Genomic DNA, 20,487 nt, shown 5'->3' with positions numbered 1-20,487 from the left:
CACCCCAACCATTTTGTGGGCTGAGTCTTGAGCCCACAAGATGACGTTATGCCTTTGCCCTAAGTGAGGATGGCTTTTATAGGCGTCCTTGGCATCCTTATTCCTCTCAAAATTCGATGTGGGATTGCTAACTAATATCAATGAAAAAAATATAACAAATCTCCATCAAGAGGGTTTGAACCTTAGACCTCAAGTTTTGCAATCAACCTAGGACACCACTTGGCTACATGCATTTTGTTATCTAATATGGTAAACAAAACAATGTATATTAGATTTTAAAATTTTTTATAATATTAAATAAAAATAATATAATATTTTTAAAAATTATAAAATTAGTTTAAATTTTCATTTTTAATATATTCGCATTTAAATATTATACATATTTCATTTAATAAAATTTAAAATATTAATATGATTTAATTTGATAATATCAAAGATATAAAATAATATTATTGATTTTTAATTTATTCATATATATTTTAAATTTTTTATAATTATTTTTAATTTTAATATATATATATATATATATATATATATATATATATATATATATATATATTTTATAAGTAAAGAGAAGTATATTAAAATGAAAGAGGAGACACCAAACTAGTGCCCTCTAGATATACAGGGAGTATACAAAAGCAGCCCCTCGACTCTAAACCAAGGTAGCGGGCCGAAACCCCTACCTATACTAAAGCCTAGCCACTCAAAAAAGCTAACAAGAGACCGCGGGCTCAAAACTATTAACACCCTAATCCATGACCACAGATTATATACAAAAGAATATTTCAACCTTTGGATTGACAACACCTCATTCCCAAAAGCCAACAAATTTCTTTCCTTCCAAACTGACCAAAATATACATAAGGGGGCCATTTGCCACGCCTTTTTACGGATTTTCCCCACAAACGCTCCATGCCACCCAAGGAGAGTTTCCTTAACTGTACCAGAGAGAACCCACTCCACACCAAAGAGAGAAAAAAGAAGATTTCACAATGCCCTTTTCATAACACAATGGAGTAAAAGATGATCCACCGTTTCTGCTTCCGCAAGACAAAGAAAACACCTATTTGCCAAAGAATAACCTCTCCTCTGGAGTTGGTCTAAAGTTAAGATTTTGCCCCAGGAAGCTTCCCAAGCGAAAAAAACTACCTTTGGAGGCACACACGCTCTCCAAATACCAACATAAGGGAACAGAGCAGGACCACCAGGCTCCAGAGTAGAGTAGAGCGACTTGACTGAGAAAACACCACTTCTAGATGTTGTCCAGACCATCTTATCCTCGTTCTCCCTTTGCAACCTAAAAGCTTGGATTTTTAGCATAAACTGTTCCATCATCTCAATTTCCCAATCATTAAGCGCCCTTGAGAAAAGAGGGGTCCAACCATCCCCTACACCATCTGGGTTCCACACTTCCGATACCCAGGCGTCTTTAGCCCGAGAAATGGCAAAAAGAGAAGGGAAGGACTCGTAGAGAGGCTCATCTCCACACCACTTATCCTTCCAGAATCTCACTCTCCGACCATTGCCCACATGAAAGGCTAAACTGCTATACATACCCAACCACTCCTTTCTAATAGCTTTCCAAAAAGGGAGAAGGGGTGCAACACGAGGACTTCCCAGGAGGTCACCCATCCTAGTATCACTCTCACCCAAGCACGCTTGACTGCGGAGTTCTGATGGGATCCGATGCATTAGTGCTGGTATGATCGCACCCATTTTAATTTTAATAATATATAAATTACATATTTATGACGTCACCGGTTCGACCGTGGTTCGACTACCGGTCCAACTAGTGAATTGTGAACCGATAACTTTTCTGATTCGATAACCGATCCAGTTCTAAAAACATTGGTAACTCTACTTAAAAAGATAACTACTGTTGACTGTAAATGGGTGTTCGCTATCAATTATAATTCTGATGGTTCTCTACGAAGGTATGAAGTGCACCTTGTTGCTCAAGGATTTACACAAATGTATGGGATTAACTACTCAGAAACTTTTTCTCCCATTGCAAAATTAAATATGGTCAAAGTTCTTTATCAATTGTTACAAATCAAGATTGGCCACTACAACAACTGGATGTTAGAAATATATTTTTCAATGGAGATCTAAAGGAGAAAGTATACATGGATCTACCTCCCAACTTTGATAAAATTGAGTCAAAGGTTTGTAAGCTACAAAAATCATTATATGGCCTTAACCGATCTCCTTGGGCTTAGTTTGAAAGGCTCACCTATTTTATGAAGATAAGCTTTTGTCAAGGACAAACAAATGACACCCTATTTCTAAAATACTCTCTAGAACGTTAAGATCTCCTTGGGCTTAGTTTAATAGTTTATGTGGATGACATTATTCTAACTGGAGCTAATATTGTTGGGATGAATCATTTGAAGAAGTGTCTAGCTGTTGAATTTGAAATTAAAGATCTTAAAGCCTTGAGATGATTTCTTGGAATGGAGGTAGCACAGTCAAAGAAGGGAATTGTTGTTTCACAACGAAAACATATTCTTGATCTCCCAAAGGAAACAGGAATAAGTGGTTGTAGACCTTCAAATACCCCCATAGATTCCAATGTAAAGCTCGAAAAGGTAGAAACTGAGTTTCCATTGGATACCACAAGGTACCAAAAATTGGCTAGTAAGTTGATTTACCTATCTCACACTTGATTGGATATTACCTTCGTAGTTAGTGTGGTAAGTCAATACATGCATTCACCTTTTGAAGTGCATCTTGAAGCAATTTATGGAATTTTAAGATACTTGAAGAATACACCATGGAAATGACTATTTTTTAAGAAGAATGAGCAGCGGGGAGTTGAAGTATACATGGATGCAAATTAAGTTGGTTCAATAATTGATAAGAGATCGATCTCAAGGTATTGCACATTTATCCAAGGAAATTTGGTTACTTAGAGCAGTAAAAAATAGAGTGTGGTAGCCAAGAGTAATGCGGAGGCAGAATTTAAAGTGATGGCACATGGGGTTTGTGAAGTGTTGTGGCTTAAGCATATCCTAAAAGAGATGAGACAACCAACAATCTACCCTTTGAAGCTTTATTGCGATAATAAAGCTGCAATTAGTATTGCACATAATCCAGTTCAGCATGATAGGACTAAACATGTGAAAATTAATAGACATTTCATAAAGGAAAAACTTGGAGCTAATATTATATGCACACCATTTGTTCCAACTACCCAACAACTAGCTAACATCCTAACTAAGGGACTTCATAAACCAGTTTTTAAACATCTAACAAACAAGTTAGGCATGATAGATATCTATGCACCAACTTGAAGAGAAGTGTCTAAAATCTAGGAATATTCTTTATCCTTAATTTACATATTAGTATTTGTCTATTTGTTATTAATTTGAATTAGAGTAGAATATAAAGTTTGAATTAGAATAGAAGTCTACTATTAATTTGAATTAGAGCAAGAGATAGAGTTTGAATTATAGTAGAACTCAAAGGTATTTGCATATAAATATTCATCATCATCAATGATAATATAGAATAATATTTTCTCTATCTTGTTCTTTCTCAATATTAACATTTGTCATATAAGCCATATTTCATATTTCTTAACATCTATCATTGTACTTCTCATCTTTCTTTCCATGCCATTTCCAAGTCTCCTAACTAGCTAATTGTAAATCGAACATGTCAACTAGTGGTGTCAATTCTAGAAGTATTCTCTACAAGTAATTTTTGTGATCTAAGAAAAAGAGTGGACCATTTTTGGAAACCTTAGACTGCTTTCATTTCTAAATTTATTTCATTTATGCTTTTAGAGTATGCTTGTTTGGTGGGTATCTTAACTAAGGAACAAATATCTCATTTCCAAGTATAAGATTGCCAATTTTGGAAGTTGTTTTCCTTTGATATGAGTCTCACTAAAGATTGTGGAAGATCACTTACCTATAGAGACTTAGTATTCTTTTATTCCCATTCTAGGAAATGAATATAAAAGGGACATAAATCCGTTTTTATTTCCTTCTTTATTTATGAAGAAAATAATTTTTGCAAATATTATTTAAAGAGTTGTTAAGTAAATTTGAATTAATTCCCACACAATTCAAAAGTTAACAAGAAGTAGAATGGCAATAAAATTTGATGAGAATATCAAACTTTTACTTTAATTAGATGTTAGAAAGAGAACCTTATATCCATTAGATTTTGAAAATCCATTTTTCTTCATTCCCAAGTTTAAATCTCAGTGAACAAAAAACACACTTTAAGATTTTTCTAGCCCTTATGTACACTATTTTTTAAAGAAGAAACAATAACTTCATTGATATTGAAAAAATATGAGGACAAATCAATTATGTTTCAACCCAAGTAAAATGAAAAGATTACAAATGAAGGACCCATAAAACACCAACTAGGAAATCTAAGAAGCATATACAAAACCAACTTATGTGGTAAAGAGTCCTTAAAAAAATCTCCAACATCAGAGCACCATGGTTAGCCATATCATCTGGAACTTGGCTGGCCTCTCCAAGAATCCAAGTGAAAAAGCAACACAAACCACATAAAAGATCAATAATTTTGTGAGTCCATCTACCCAATTTCCAAGAACCTCTCTTGCCTTGAGAAACCCAAGATACGACAATTACTGAATTTCCTTCCATAAGTAAATCATTAATGCCTAAGGATGCTCCCTCCATAACACCTAATAAGAATAAAGACTCAATCCCTATGGCTAAACCAAAGCCAACAGCTTTTGTATAGCATTAGCTACAATGTCATGATAGTCTCTAAAGATACATACTATCTCAATTGCCTTGGATTCCCTAGAGAACGATCTTTGAGATTAAGTCTAATACAACCAAAGGGAGGGCCTTCCATTTGAACCTATATCCAACCACTCTCCTGTTGCGCACCTATACACCTCTCCCCAGTCCAATATGGTCAAGCTCATAGGAATGCCTTCATTATTGGTCTCCTAAAACTTTGGCATTTATTTCCAGCCAAATCATGCAAAAGATAGAAAATATAACCCCGTGCCAAAACTTTGTCGTGGAGTTCAAACCTTATTGCGATCATCTAATTTGTGCAATACATCTAGGCCTCAGGAATACCTACCTTTTACTTGTGTCATATCCCAAATAAACAGTAAAGTGAAGAAAAAGGTGATATGTTGTCTCAATGCTAGTGAATTCTTGAGCAGGCGAATCTCTTTGATATTTCACAAGTTTTCTCAATTACAATCAAAAGCCTATACGACCTAAGAAAATGTACCTTATTATACCAATATTACTCTTATGTTTTTTCTTCCCTCTTCTTCTATCTCAAATTTTTTAACTTTTTATTTTCTTTTTCTCATTTTTTTACTTAATTTTTTCCTGCTTGTTTGGAGTCTATAAGTAAAATTTTGAGGTAGAAAATTCAAATATATAGCGTAAAGTAGTTGTCTAGTGATAATTTTATGCATGGATAGTGGATTGTTTGGCATATGCAAGATGGTTCTTTATGGATTTCATTGACTTCATGGATTTCTTGAGTCTAAATGGGTTGATAGTCATCTTCTGTCATTGTCCTTTTGTCATTATTCTTTTAGGTTTAGTTTTATTTCCTCTATAATTGGTTTGTGTTCCCTTACGGGTTTTTTCCTTTTTCTCATCAAAAAGAACAAATTCATTGAAATGAACCAAAAGGTACAAAGAAAGACAAGGAATCCTTCCAAAAACACAAGCTCTAATAAAAAAATAAAAAAATAAAAAGAGAAAATAGACTACTTTAATGTGACAATAAAACAAGCAATACGGAAGAAGGATCTGACCAAAAACTAGTCTAAAATAGCATAATACAACTCAGGGTAAAATATCCTCTACAAAAGATACCAACTGCTTTACTCCCCACTTGACAAACTGATTTGCAACCTAATTCGCAAACCACATCATCCAAGTAAAAGCGCACCCAAATTCCCAAGTCACTAGCAAAAGTGACATTTGAGAAGCCTTCTCTCGTCAGGAGTTAAGGTTTCTCAAGATTAAGGGAGGGTATACAGCCCATTTGAGAAGGTGGTCGCCAAAGGAAAACTCAGAAGTTGTGGGGAAGTTCAAAGAAGGATGGATTGAATTACGGGGTTTGCCCTTTCATTTATGGTCTGAGGAACATCTGAAGAAAATTGCGGAGCAATGGGGGACGGTGACAGAGATTGATTGGCAAACGGTGAAACTGTATGATCTTTGCAAGGCAAGGGTTAGAATTTTAATGGAGGAACGTTCGGTTTTTCCTGCATTGATTGAGGTGTTAGATGAGGGATGGGTTTTTACAATATCAGTTGCAGTGGATGGAGCTGAAGGCGAAAGGCGGCATAGAGAAATGGGTGAGTCAACTTGGGGGGGATTATGAGTGTCACTCATGGACCGGTGGCAGAAGGCTGGTTGAGAAGGCTAAATCAACGGCTAAAAGGTGGTCTTCTAATGGGGTAGCTGATAGATTGAAAGATGGAGTAAAAAGTCAAAAGGTTGAGGTTGCCATTGTGGAGACACATGGCAAGAGAAGTGCAGATGTGGGGAACAGCTGTTTCCAACCTTCCTCTCCGTTTAATTTGAATTCAAATAAAGAGAGAATAGGGTCCTTTGGGTCAAAGCTGTTTGGTGAAGTTTGGGTCGAAAGGGATAAGGCCCACTCAAGTGTTGAGGACTGGCATCGGGCCTTTAATGCAATGCAAGAGGGAAGGGCCCATTCTCCTCAAAAACCCAGGCCATTGGTGGAAGCAAATTTGGGCTGGGAGAGGGGTTTTAAATTAAAAGGCCCGATGACGACTTTGGGCCAAGAACTAGGTAGAAATCAGCCCAATTTTGGGAAAGGCTCTTTACGCAAAGAAGACACCTCTACAAAGGGAAAGGGGAAGTCAATCTCAGAGGACTCTTCTTCTTAGATGGGGAGGTCCACAACAAAGGTTGGTTCAAAGAAGCCGTGGACTAATCTTAATCCTCCAACTTCTAGTTGCCAACAAGAGGTTAAAAGACGAAGCGAGCCTCTAACGCAAGTGATTCCATCTTCAAATTTTGTTGCCCCTCCAAAGGACGTTGCTTTCGAAGTGGGAACACAGATGGTGCGAAGGTACAGTTCGAGTCCTCTCATTTTTAGTCGTCCGTTAGGGTTCCGAAGAAGTTGTTCTGGGGAAGGGGCTTCGTCGACAAGAGGCAATGCGGATAATCAACAGAGGTCTTCTCTTAAGGCTTCTATTCATTCAAAGGGAAAGGCGAAACTGTGCAAATTTTCTAATGTTGTAGACAAAGCAGACTTTGAGGGTTTTGGGGGTTCTGCTCATCATGGCTTTTCAGTCTTGGTTTTTCCTTCTAGCCCAGTAACTAGAGAAAAAGGGCTAACCTCTATGGGGACTTGTGGATTGATGGTAGTAGAAAACAATGAGGTATCTTCTTCTCCACTTTCTCAGTCATCTTTAAAAAAATTTCCCCCCTCCTATGGCTTGGCACATCCACCCCTGTTTTGTTTTGATCATGTTCTTCCCAATTCAATAATTCTGTCTCAGTCTCCTACGAAAGCTAGAGTAGTATCTAAAATGTTTTCCAAAAAAATGACGATGGTGCTTTATGTCAAGATTTTGTTGGCAATCCTAACCTAGATGTTGTGGAATCCCAGTTAGCTTGTCTGAACCAAATATATGAGGGTATTAACTCCCTTAAGACCCTGCCCAGCATGCCTATTGAGGCCCCTAACCTTGTTATAGATTGCCCAATTGAAGCTGAGTTTTCCTCTTTGGGTGGGTTCCAAATAGAAGGCCTTTCTCCCAGCAAAATAGCTAGAGTTCGTGTGGTCTTAAGTTCTTTGGATATTAAGGTGTATTCTAGGCGGAAGAACAGATTCTCCACAGATATTTGAGACCTGTTGGAATTGGTTTGGAGGTTTAGGGTTAGAAAGGTTTTTATCATGAAGATCATCAGTTGGAATACTAGAGGTTTGGGATCTAGAAAAAAACAAAGGGTGGTTAAAGATCTTTTTGTGTCTTGAGAATCCGAATGTTGTAATGTTTCAAGAAACAAAAACGAAGGTGTGTGACAAAAGGTTTGTTGGTAGTGTTTGGTCGGTTAGGAATAAGGAGTGGGCTTCTCTTCTGGCTTGTGGGGCTTCATGAGGGATTTTGATTATTTGGGACTCGAAGAAACTATGCAGTGAGGAGGTGGTAATAGGCTCCTTTTCTGTCTCAGTCAAGTTTTTGTTTGATGGATGTGGATCTCTATGGTTGTCTTCAGTTTATGGCCCAAACAATTCCTTACTTAGGAAGGATTTTTGGGTGGAGTTCTTAGACCTTTATGGCCTTTCCATTCATTCCTGGTGTGTGGGCGGTGATTTTAATGTTATAAGGAGAATTTCAGAAAAATTGAAAGGCTCTAGTTTAACTTCTAGCATGAGAGACTTTGATGGATTTATAAGAGATTGTGAATTAATTGACCCCCCTTTATGGAACGCCCCATTCACTAAGTCAAACATGCAAGATTCACCTGTGTAAGAGATTGGACCGGTTTCTTTACACAATTGAGTGAGAGCAATTCTTTCCTCAAAGCCTCTAAGAAGTTCTTCCTAGATGGACATCGGATCATTGGTCAATTGTTTTGGACACCAATCCTTTCAAGTGGGGACCAACTCCTTTTAGGTTTGAGAATATGTGATTGCAACATCCTAGTTTCAAAGACTGCTTTAGAAGTTGGTGGAGAGGTTTTCAGGGAGTTAGTTGGGAAGGTCATAAGTTTATGCGGAAGTTACAATTTGTTAAGGCCAAATTGAAAGAGTGGAATAAGGAATCTTTTGGAGTGCTAAAGGAAAGGGAAAAAAAAACATCCTTTGTGATATTGCTAACATTGATGATGTTGAGCAAGAAAGGGTTCTTTCTTCTGAACTTTCAGCACAAAAAGCTTTGAGAAAAGGGGAGCTGGAGGAATTATTATTGAAGGAAGAGGTTCATTGGAGACAAAAGGCTAGGGTGAAATGGGTAAAAGAAAGGGATTGCAATTCAAAGTTTTTTCATAAAGTAGCTATTGGCGGACGAAATAGGAAATTCATCAAGTTTTTGGAAAATGAAAGAGGTTTGGTGTTGAATAATATCGATAGCATCACAGAGGAGATCTTACTTTTTTATGAAAAGCTCTACTCATGTCCTCCTGAAGAGTCTTGGAGAGTAGAAGGCTTAGATTGACCCCCAATCTCAGTGGAGAGTGCTTCTAGGTTGGATTCCCCTTTTACTGAAGAAGAGATTTCTAAAGCCATTTTTCAGTTAGATAGGGATAAGGCGTCGGGGCCTGATGGATTTACCATTGCAGTGTTTCAAGATTGTTGGGATGTGATCAAGGAGGACTTAGTGAGGGTGCTCATAGAGTTTCACAAAAGCGGGATAATTAATCAAAGCACCAATGCCACCTTCATAGTTCTTCTGCCCAAAAAAAGGCAGACAAAAAAAATTTCAGACTTTAAACCTATTACCTTGATCACTTGTCTTTACAAGATAATGTTGGATAGGAAGGGGCTTATGACCATGTGGATTAGGATTTTTTGGATCATATGTTGGATAGGAAGGGGCTTAGTCCTAGATGGAGGACCTGGATGAGAGGTTGTTTGTCATCGGTCTCTTATGCAATTTTAGTGAATGAAAATGTTAAAGAGTGGGTCAAAGCATCTAGAGGATTAAGACAAGGTGATCCTCTATCCCCTTTTCTATTTACTATCGTCGCTAATATGTTGAGTAGGATGTTGTTGAGAGCTGAGGAGAGAAGTATGTTGGAGGGCTTCAGTGTAGATAGGAATAGAACAAGGGTGTCCCATCTGCAATTCGCAGATGACACCATCTTCTTTTCTAGCACATGTGTGGAAGAATTGCAAACTCTTAAGTTTATTTTGTTAGTGTTTGGGCAAATTTCTAAGCTTAGGGTCAACCTTGATAAGAGTAACCTTTGTGGCATCAACCTTGATCAAGATGATCTCTCTAAGTTGGCTTTGATGTTTGATTGCAAGGTTTCTGATTGGCCTATACTCTACTTGGGTCTTCCTTTGGGAGGGAATCCAAAGGCTTGTGGCTTTTGGAATTCAGTGGTTGAGAGAATCTCGCGGAGATTAGATGGGTGGAAAAAGGCTTATTTATCTTTTAGAGGTAGGATAACTCTTATCCACTCATGCCTATCCCACATTCCTAGCTACTTTCTATCCTTGTTCAAGATTCCCGCTTCAATGGTTGCAAAAATTGAGAGATTGCAAAGGGATTTCCTTTGGTCAGGGACTGGGGAATGTAAAAGAGATCATCTTATTAGTTGAGATGTAGTGTGTAAACCGAAGGCAAAAGGGGGATTGGGGTTCGGGAAGATTTCTCTAAGGAATTTCGCTCTTTTAGGGAAATGGTTGTGAAGGTATCCTAAGGAGAGTTCAGCTCTGTGGCATCAGGTCATTCTAAGCATTTATGGGACACATTCTAATGGTTGGGATGTCAACAATATAATCAGATGGTCACATCGTTGCCCTTGGAAGGATATAACACAAGTCTTTCAAGATTTTTCCAAGTATACTCGGTTTGTGGTAGGAGATGGGGAAAGAATTCGCTTTTGGGAAGACTTGTGGCGGGGGAACCAACCTTTGGGATTCCAATATCCAAGACTATTTTGAGAAGTCACAGCTAAAAATATTCCCATATCTTCAATTCTCGGTTTTACTCGTTCCTTCTTTTGGAACTTTAATTTCCATCATAACCTTTCCGATTCTCAGATAGAAGAATTAGAAAGCCTCATGCGTTCATTTGATTGTTTGCACTTATCCCCATCGGTTTCAGATGCGAGATCATGGTCTTTATCTTCTTCAGGGTTATTTATAGTCAAGTCTTTTTTTCTAACCTTGTCTCACCTCTCTGATTTATCTCCAGTTTTCCTTACTAATTTTGTTTGGAATTCTCAAATCTCTTTTAAGGTCAAGTCTTTTGTCTGGTTAGTGGCACACAAGAAGGTAAATACTAATGACTTGCTACAATTGAGAAGACCCTACAAAGCTCTTAGTCCTGACATCCGTAAGTTGTGTATGAAGTATGGAGAATCAGCAAATCATCTTTTCTTACACTATTATTTGACGAAGGGGTTGTGGCATAGATTATTTCAGATAGCAAGGATGGATTGGGTCCCCCCGAGGAGCATTTCTGACATGATGACCATCAATTATAAGGGTTTTGGAAAATCCAAGAGAGGCATAGTTTTGTGGCAAACTGAATGTATTGCTTTAATTTGGGTTGTGTGGCGGGAAAGAAATGCCGAGATTTTTTAGGATAAAGCTAGGAATTCAGAGAATCTATAGGATACCATTCACTTCCTTGCTTCTTTTTGGGCTTCTTGTTCCATGGTTTTTAAGGGCATTCCCCTTAATATGTTGCAACTAGATTGACTAGCAATGTGTAGCTCCAATGGGGTGGTCTAGCAAAGAGAGTTTGTTTTTTGTTATTACCATTTAGCTTATTGTTTTTGTATTCTTGTTTTTTAGTTTTCTTTTATAGGAGGATTCCTCATCCTCCTTTTGTACTTCTTAATTCTATCAATATATTTCTCTGTTGTTTCCTATCAAAAAAAAAAAAAGTGACATTGATAATCTTATGGATCTAACCATCAAACTTTTACAAACCTCTTTCCTTTTCAGACGCCTATGAAATAATAAGAGCTGAATCATCTCCAAATAGTTCAAGACCAAGTGTCTTCAAACATGCTCCATGGTGCCATAATATAAAAGAGCATGCTCAAACCAAATAAGAGTTAATTTAATAGAGCACCAAGTCAATTGTGAATCTAAGAATGCTTCTAAACATAAATGCACTTAGTTCAAGACCATTTTAGGCATATAAAAAGATTTTTTTTAGTAGGCAGGCATATAAACAGATAAGTTTCCAAAGCTTCTAGCCCTCAAGACCTTAAAAAATCAATTTAGACAAAACCATGTTGTTAGGAATCAACACAATTGAAATCAAATCACTACTTTGGTTTTGCTTCTAGAATGTAAAGTTTCCAAATAGCCTTTAACCAATTTGGATCTTCCACTAAAGGCGAATCCTAAGGCTACACAAGTTGGAATCAAATCACTAGTTTGGTTTTTCTGCTAGAATGTAAAGTTTCCAAGTAGCCTTTAACCTATTTGGCTGTTCTACTAAGGTTGAATCCTAAGGATAATGTCTTTTGGGACCTAATCACAAACGAAATTTCAAGGAATTTTTTTTTTTTTTATGAGAACAATTTCAAGGAAATTGGATGAAAGGAAAAAAGCCTTTTTGTCCTTAGGTAGAAGAATAACTCTAATACAATCATGTTTGTCTCACATCCTTAGTTATTTCCTCCTTTTGTATAAAATTTCAACATCAATGGCAACAAAGACTAAGAAAATGCAAAAGGATTTTCTTCAGTTGGGGTTTGGCGAGGGAAAGAAAGATCATCTAGGCAAGGCTAACTGTGCAAGCCTAAGGAGGAAGGAGGATGGGAGTTTGGGAGGATATATTTGAAGAATAGGCCCTCTTAAGGAAATGGATTTGTAAGTTTTCAAGTGAAAGTACAGCTCTTTGGCATAAGGTTTTCTTAAGCATCTATGGACAAACACTAATGGTTGAAATGCAAACATTTTAGTTAGGTGGTCACATTATTACCCTTGGAAGGCCAATGCTCAAGTCTTCTAAGATTTCTCAAGTCATAGCCTTTTTTTGGTGGGTAATGGGACCAAGATCCGTTTTTTAGAAGACTTGTGAGGGGATCAACTTTTGAGTAGTCAATTTCCTCATATTTATTTTTTGATAAGCATATAAAAATAAAAATACATCAAAATGACCACTAAAGAAAAGGCAAGCATGGTACACTAGAAGTATGCAAGTGACAAAACAAAAGAAGCAAGCTAGAACCATAACCTCGATCTAATACTTAAAGCTCAAGCACTTGATAAAATCTACCAAGGAAAGGGGACCAACTTTGCCATCAACCATAAGATAACTCCAAGACACATGTATAGATTAGAGACAAAGGAGTCCTTGAGAGATTGGTCAATGCATTGCAGCCCTTCAAAGGTTCTTCAATTGTGTTCCTTTCGAATTGTCCAAAAAAGGCAAAGAGAAGTTATTCTCCAAGCCTTTTTTTCTCTTCTTGCCCACAAAGCTCTTGTTCCAACCCATCAACAAATCCTTCTCCAAATATGGGAGAACCCACAAAATTCTCCTCCATTTCCTAATCTTTATAGACTTACATCAATTATAAATTCTCCTCTTTAATCTATCCCCAACTTATTTTTCCATGTAACTTGGAACTTTGACTTTCATCAGACCCTCATTGAGTTGGAGATAAAGGATCTTGAAAGTCTCATGTTCATTCTCACATGTGTGAACCTATCAATGTCTTCCCCAAATGTGAGAGTATGGTCATTATCGTCTTCAGGCTTATTTATGGTTAAATCATTCTTCTTACCCTTATCTAATCAATAAACTTCTATTTTTTTTTTTTTTCTCTCTAGCAAAATTCATATGGAAATCAAAAGTCCCATCAAAGGTGAAGGCTAGTTTGGTTAATGGCCAACAAGAGGGTTAATACTTAATACCAATGACTTGCTTCAAAGCTTTTACTCCGAATCGTAGCACTTTACATTTTTTTTTTTATTAGACCATTGCACTTTACATATGAGAAGTGAAGAATTGATTGATCACCTTTTTTAAACTATCTAATGACATTAGAGTTATGGCATAAGATATTTGGACTAACCAGATTGGATTGGGTTCCCCCTATAAGTATCATTGAGATGTTGACCATTTCCTTCAAAAGTTTAAGTATCATTATTAGAGATAAAGTTCTATGACAAATCGTTTGTCTTACATTGATCTGGATAGTTTGGCAAAAAATAAATAAAAGAATCTTTATGGAAAAGTTGAAGACTTCAGAGATGGTATCTAATCTATTTTTATTCCTCTTTTTAGAACTCCATTACGCTAGCTTTTTAAGGGCATATCTTTGGATTTTATACAACATTTTTGTATTTTGATATGCAAATCAAAAGGGTTAAAATAGCAAGTAGAAGAGCAATGCTAAGGGACCTTTGTGTAGAAGTTGCACAAAATCCTAAGGAATGTAAAGTCATTTTCTTTACATTGTCTCCCATTGCAACATTGATGTCTACTAGAGTAGGTTTCTCCACCACTATTTTTCATAATCGGTGAAGGATTTGTCATCTTTCACTTGTGCTTTTATACATTTTAATGAATATGTTTTGTTTCTCATAAAAATAAATAAATAAATAAAATGGATATGAAGCCACTAATAAAAAATAAAAAAATAGATATGAAGCCCTCATACCTAATTTTAAGTTATGTTTAGGGTAGTGAAAGAATGTCTCATCAAATAAATAACTCAATATGCAACTCAGGAGTTCCAAATTACAATGAAAAGAGCAACTCCTACTTTCATTTTCTTTTTTTCTTTTTTTCTTTTTTTCTAATAAATAAACAAAGAAACCACTAAATGTCACCAAAAAAAGGGGTAGAAGAAAAGTGCATGTAAAGCAATAGCTGATTCTTATACAAACAAGGATCTAGGATATCAAAACATAAAAAGGATTTCTTATGACAAATACATGATCTTCAATCCGAAAGGGAGTGTTATATTATGGCCCTATTTGGATTAGCTTTCTTGAATCCAAAATCTCCTCTCTTTCTTTCCCTCTTTTATGCTCAATAAAAGCTTTTACATGTATTTGGGTAATTTTAATAAATAAATAAAAAAAAATTAGCTTAAAAAAGAGCTTAACATGAAAACAAGGAATATTGTTTTTTGTAAAATCTTTTTTAAACTTATCCGAGTAGTTGTTTCATGTTTAACTGAACTTTCCTAATTTAAAGCAAATTTCAACATTTTGAAGGAAATAAAGACATACCAAGAGAAAATTTAAAGCATAATTTACTTTTCTAAATTAAAAGAAAAGTTGTCCCACCACATTAATGGATGTTAAGAAAGTGATTGCAGTAATACTTCTGCTTTTTTAACCATAGGAGGGTACTATTGAGATACCTAAACACAAGTGAAACTGTTAAATCAGGAGACAGATATATAATTTTTCTTTTATTGATACAGTTTGTGTAGAAGGAAAGAAATGCTACGATTTTCCAAGACAAGTGGAGGACTTCAAAGACAATTTGGAATCTAGTTCCTTTCTATTCATCTTTATGGCCCCTATTTTACCACAACATTCAAGGGCATCCCTCTCAATGTTGTCCAACTCAACTAGCATTCAGTGTGTTGGTCATAAGGGCTTGAATATTGAGGAGAGAAGATTTTCCTTGATCCTATCTAATCAAGATGTTGCTATTCCTCATGGATGTTAAAATGTATAAAACCTCATTTGATTGAGAGGTTTTGTACCATTTTTGTACAGATCTTATTAGTATATTGGAGTAGGTCAATCTTTCTTTTTTTTTTTGTTTAGCTTTTGTAAATCTAGGGAGGATTCCACATCCTTATAATATATTCGCTTTACTATTTCTAATACATTCTTGTTTCTGATCAATAAATATAATTTTTCAATTACCAAGGGGTTGTAGCTCCTCAAAGTCATTGAGATAGCGAGAGCTCGGAAGGGATGTGCTCTGCCCACCAAAATCAGAAGGAGGCTTCCAGAATTGAGAGATGCTTGATGAAACCTACATGAAATTATAAAGGAAAAAAACAACAGCAACAACACCATGTCAACCAAATTCTTTAGGTTAGATTTTAGTTGATGTTGGAACCCAGAGAGAAAGAATGACTAACCACGTGCTGCCGAAAAACATGATCAAAGGTTTTGTTAAAGAATGAAGATGGCTTAGTTGCTAGATCCCGCACCGGTTCTGAAAAGATCTGAACCAAATCACCATTGGCCAGTATAGAAGTTTAATCATCATCCGAGGAGTTATACAAGTCCTCCAAATTTAATCTTAGCATATGAATTGCATACCCCTAGATTGTACAGCTCAGTGGTTATTTCTGGCAAAGCATCAGCTAATGCTCCTTTAGAAGCACAAGCAAGGCGAAGCAGATGAACCTAATTAAAAGAAGCCAAACCCAGCCCATAATTAGGATTAAGTTCAGCAGATAATGAACATATAACAGCAATAATCAGAAAGTTACCATAAGCAAATCTTTTTCCACAGTATGAGAGGTTTGATCATGAATCACAGAAACATAAGACAGTGATTCTGAAGCATCACTTTCAATGTCACCATCATCTTCTTCTGCAATATCCTCCTCAGGAGAAAAATCCTGTGATGGCATGTATAAGTATAGATTGCTAAAAAAGACATTAGATGACATAAACATTTCCAGTTCAACCATGAGCCATCTCAGTTTTTTTCTTTTTTTTTAGGAAACAGTTTCATTAAAGAAATAAAAAAAATATAAAAAGATGGATGAGTCATCATTAAAATAAACCTTTAAAAGGATAATAAGACACAAGGCTTAAAACAAAAAAAAATAACTCGGGGAGGTATGAAATTTCTGACAAAGCTTTCTACTGCAGTTTTTGATTTATTTCAACTCTCAGAAATCTCCAGAGTTGGCTTTTGATCAGAGATGATTTACCCAAGTAGAGAGGCGTAGCTTCTATTTCCTAAAGCTGCTCCCATCACTCCGGCTTCAAAAGTCAGTTCCCTCCAAGAATTATTTTCCACCAAAAGGGTATCACATATACCAAAAGACAAAAGAGCTACCCAATCTTCCTCTAAGCTGATGAAGAGAAGTCTCCTAGTTATTTAGGAAATTCATTCTTCCTCCAGCTGATTGAGACCCAATTACAGTGTGCTTAGCCACACAAGGCATACTCAGGTATGGGTGTCCTCTTGATCCAGGCCTACAAAAACCAGCCAACAACTAGGCCCATTGGATGCCATGTGGCAGTTTAATGGCCACTCAATGGGCTCTCAGACTACCCTTCACATGGACTATTTTATTGGATCTAGAGCTGGTCTTGCTTGGTGTCCATGTGATGGGCCACTTAATTCACCCATTGTTTTGATTGTGACCATCAAAAACTGCTTCTAACAATTACACAAATTACAAAGCAATAAATAATTGATGCAATATGGTTAACCTAGATAAGGCATGGACAGATTGTTAACCTTGATACAATATGGATCACATGAACAGATTCATAAACACATTTTTTTCTTTTTCTTTTTTTTCTTTTTTTTTTTTTTTTGTGTATCCAAAAAAAATATAGCTGCAAGTTTATGCTGCATCATTAGAACGCCAATAACAAGCTGATTTAAAATTTTAATAGAACATAGATGTGCTATGGAGAATTTAATAGTTTATGCATTCAAACACCAAAACCAAAAAAAAAAAAAAAAAAAGTCCAACATTACCTTATTCTCTTGTTTTTCAGTAGTAACATTGCCTGCCAATTCCTCTCTTAGTGATCTACTTGAACCAGAAGACGATATGCTCTCGCTGTCATCTTCGATCTCTTCTTCCAGAGCATCTAATTTGACAGTAGGAGAGTGTAATTGTCCTTGATTGGTATTTTGCATTGTCAATGGTTTTGTATTTTTATCAAGTTTTTTGCCCTCAATGCCATATCCAAGTTTTGAACCATCAGAAGCATGGGCATGTGAGGAAGAGCTTATCTGAGTTTCATCCATTTCAAAACCCCAGTGCCACGAGTCTCCAGTGCCACTGAAAAGATCTATAAAACCATAAACCATAGGTCCTTTAGAAGAGCAACCCTTGTTACAAATTGACACATCTTGCAGAAACAACTGGCTGCTGTTATCTGTATTTGAGCATGGAACCTTCAAGGCAGAAACAATGAAATGGACAACCATTATTCCAATAACTAATAAAACGAATAATAATCTGATAGATGACAAAAAAAAAAAAAAAATTTGGTGCTAGGTGTAGACCATTATAAAACAGGATTAAATCAAACTAGCCAAGAAGTAAATGTCAATTTCCAAATGCTAGGTGCAAATCAGCAAGATCACTTCAAAGAAGCCAAAGTCTATTCTTAACACATGACCATAAAAAATATCCACTTCCAAAATGCAATATGTAAGCCTATACACACACACACACACATATGAAAAAGGTGGATGAAACAAGCTGAGAAATAAATGTTGGTTTAAGACAGTATGAAAATGATACATTAAACTAACCAAGAAATACAGGTTCTCCAAATGTTAGGTATGGATCAAATCAAAAGCAAAATCATATGAGAAAAGCCAAAGATGATGCTTCAAATGTATGTTTTTTTTTTTTTTTTTTTTTGATAGGAAACGACAAAGGAATATATTAATAGAAAAAAGAAGTACAAGAGAAGGATGAGGAATCCTCCCACCAAAGAAAACTAGTCTACAAGAAACCAAAAATAAGAAAATACACTGTAATAACGAACAACTTCTCTAGGCTAAACCAACCCATCGGAATTACACGCCGCTAACCAATCAAGTTGTAACACAATAAGGGGGGTTCCCTTAAAAACCTTGGAACAAAAAGCCCAAAGAGAAGCAAGGAAAAAAATAGAATCCCAAAGACTCTCTGAATTCCTTGCTTTATCCTCAAAAATCCTCGCATTTCTCTCCCGCCAAACAACCCAAATTAAAGATATGCACACAGCTTGCCATAAAACTATCCCTCTCCTCGATAAACCAAAGTCACTGTAAGTGATGGATAGCATGTCGGAAATGCTCCTCGGGGGAACCCAATCCATCTTGGTTAACTGAAATAATCTGTGTCATAACCCCAATGTCAAAGAACAATGTAGGAAAAGATGATCTGCTGATTCTCCATGCCTCATGCACAACTTACAAATATCCGGACTAAGAGCTTTGTGAGGTCTTCTCAATTGTAGTAAGTCATTAGTATTTACCTTCTTGTGTGCCACCAACCAGACAAAGGACTTAACCTTGAAAGGGACCTAAGAATTCCAAACAAACTTAGTAGGGAAAACTGGAGGAGAATCAGAACAATGACATAAGGCAAGAAAGAAAGACCCGACTGTAAAAAGCCCTAAAGAAGATAAAGACCAGGATCTCGCATCTGGAACCGAAAATGTCAAATGCAAACAAACAAGTGATCGCATGAGACCTTTTAAATCTTATATCTCAGGATCGTATAGGTTGCGGCAAAAGTTAAAGTTCCAAGAGAATGGACGAGTAGATCCGAGAATTGAATAAATGGGAATATTTTTATCCGTGACTACTCTAAATAGTCTTGGATATTAGGAACCCAAAGATTGATCCCCCCACCACAAGTCTTCCCAGAACCGAATTCTATCCCCATTTCCTACCACAAACCGAGTAAACTTGGAAAACTCCTGAAAGACTTGTGTAATAGCCTTCCAAGGACAACGATGTAACCATCTTACTATTGTGTTGGCATCCCATCCATTAGAGTGTGATCCGTAAATGCTTGAAATAACCTTATGTCATAGAGCTGAACCCTCCCTAGGGTACCTCCACAACCATTTCCCTAAGAGTGCGACATTCCTTAGAGCTATCTTCCCAAATCCCAAACCCCCTATTGCCTTCGTCTTACACACTACATCCTAGCTAACAAGATGATCTCTTTTTCCTTCCCCAACCCCTGACCATAAAAAATCCCTTTGCAATCTCTCAATCTTTGCAGCCACTGAAGCAGGTATCTTAAACAAGGAAAGGAAGTAGCAAGTCATGTGGGTAAGGCAAGATTGGATAAGAGTTATCCTACCTCCAAAAGATAGAAAAGCCTTTTGCCACCCATCTAATCTTTTCGAGATCCTCTCAATCACAGGATCCCAAAAGCCACAAGCCTTAGGATTCCCTCCCAGAGGGAGACCCAAGTAGGGAATAGGCCATCCAGAAGCCTTGCAATCTAGCAATTCGGCCAACCTAGAAAGATGATTTTGTTCAAGATTGATGCCATAAATGTTACTCTTGTCAAGGTTAACCTTAAGCCCAAAAATTTGCCCAAACACTAGCAATAAACTCTTGAGAGTCTGCAAATCTTCCTCACTAGTGTTAGAAAAGAATATGATATCATCTGCAAATTGCAAATGGGACACCCTTGTACTATTCCAACCCACCCTGAAACCCTCTAACAAATTTCTTTTCTCTGCTCTCAACAACATCCTACTCAGTACATCTGCTATTAAAGTAAACAAAAAGGGGGATAAAGGATCGCCTTGTCTTAAGCCTCTAGATGCCGTGACCCACTCTTTAGCGTTTCCATTCACTAAGACTGCAAAAGATACCGTGGACAAACAGCTTCTCATCCATTTCCTCCATCAAGGACTAAACCCCTTCTTCTCCAACACATGATCCAAAAAATCCCAACTCACATGATCATAAGCCTTTTCAAAGTCGATTTTGAGAACGACTCCTTCCTTCCCTGAACGTCTTTTCTCATCCACTATCTCATTGGCTATGAGAACTGCATCCAATATTTGTCTCCCTTGAACAAAAACGCCTTGAGTAGAATGAATAGTTTCGTGTAATACCCCTCTTATACGTCCTGATAGCACTTTGGC

General features: G+C 36.7%; 1 protein-coding gene and 1 non-coding gene across 6 annotated transcripts in view; both read right to left on the bottom strand.

Moving 5' to 3' along the window:
- Nucleotides 1-20,487, bottom strand: part of LOC117913774 (eIF-2-alpha kinase GCN2) — a 105,691-nt gene that overhangs the window by 67,230 nt on the left and 17,974 nt on the right. For all 5 annotated transcript variants that reach the window (XM_034828806.1, XM_034828809.1, XM_034828808.1 and 2 more), the window contains exons 6-10: nucleotides 17,348-17,773; nucleotides 16,116-16,247; nucleotides 15,943-16,029; nucleotides 15,759-15,845; nucleotides 15,538-15,649 (exon numbers count right to left, since the gene is read on the bottom strand). In XM_034828806.1, the coding sequence (XP_034684697.1) occupies nucleotides 15,538-15,649; nucleotides 15,759-15,845; nucleotides 15,943-16,029; nucleotides 16,116-16,247; nucleotides 17,348-17,773 (844 nt within the window). The remainder of the gene's footprint in view (nucleotides 1-15,537; nucleotides 15,650-15,758; nucleotides 15,846-15,942; nucleotides 16,030-16,115; nucleotides 16,248-17,347; nucleotides 17,774-20,487) is intronic.
- On the bottom strand, nucleotides 1,599-1,717 carry LOC117915482. The gene has a single exon (XR_004651394.1). It is a non-coding gene; the product is annotated as a 5S ribosomal RNA (ribosomal RNA).

This window comes from Vitis riparia, chromosome 5 (assembly GCF_004353265.1).
Source record: "Vitis riparia cultivar Riparia Gloire de Montpellier isolate 1030 chromosome 5, EGFV_Vit.rip_1.0, whole genome shotgun sequence".
Taxonomy (NCBI): domain Eukaryota; kingdom Viridiplantae; phylum Streptophyta; class Magnoliopsida; order Vitales; family Vitaceae; genus Vitis; species Vitis riparia.
This window is presented reverse-complemented; position numbering and strand designations above follow the sequence as displayed.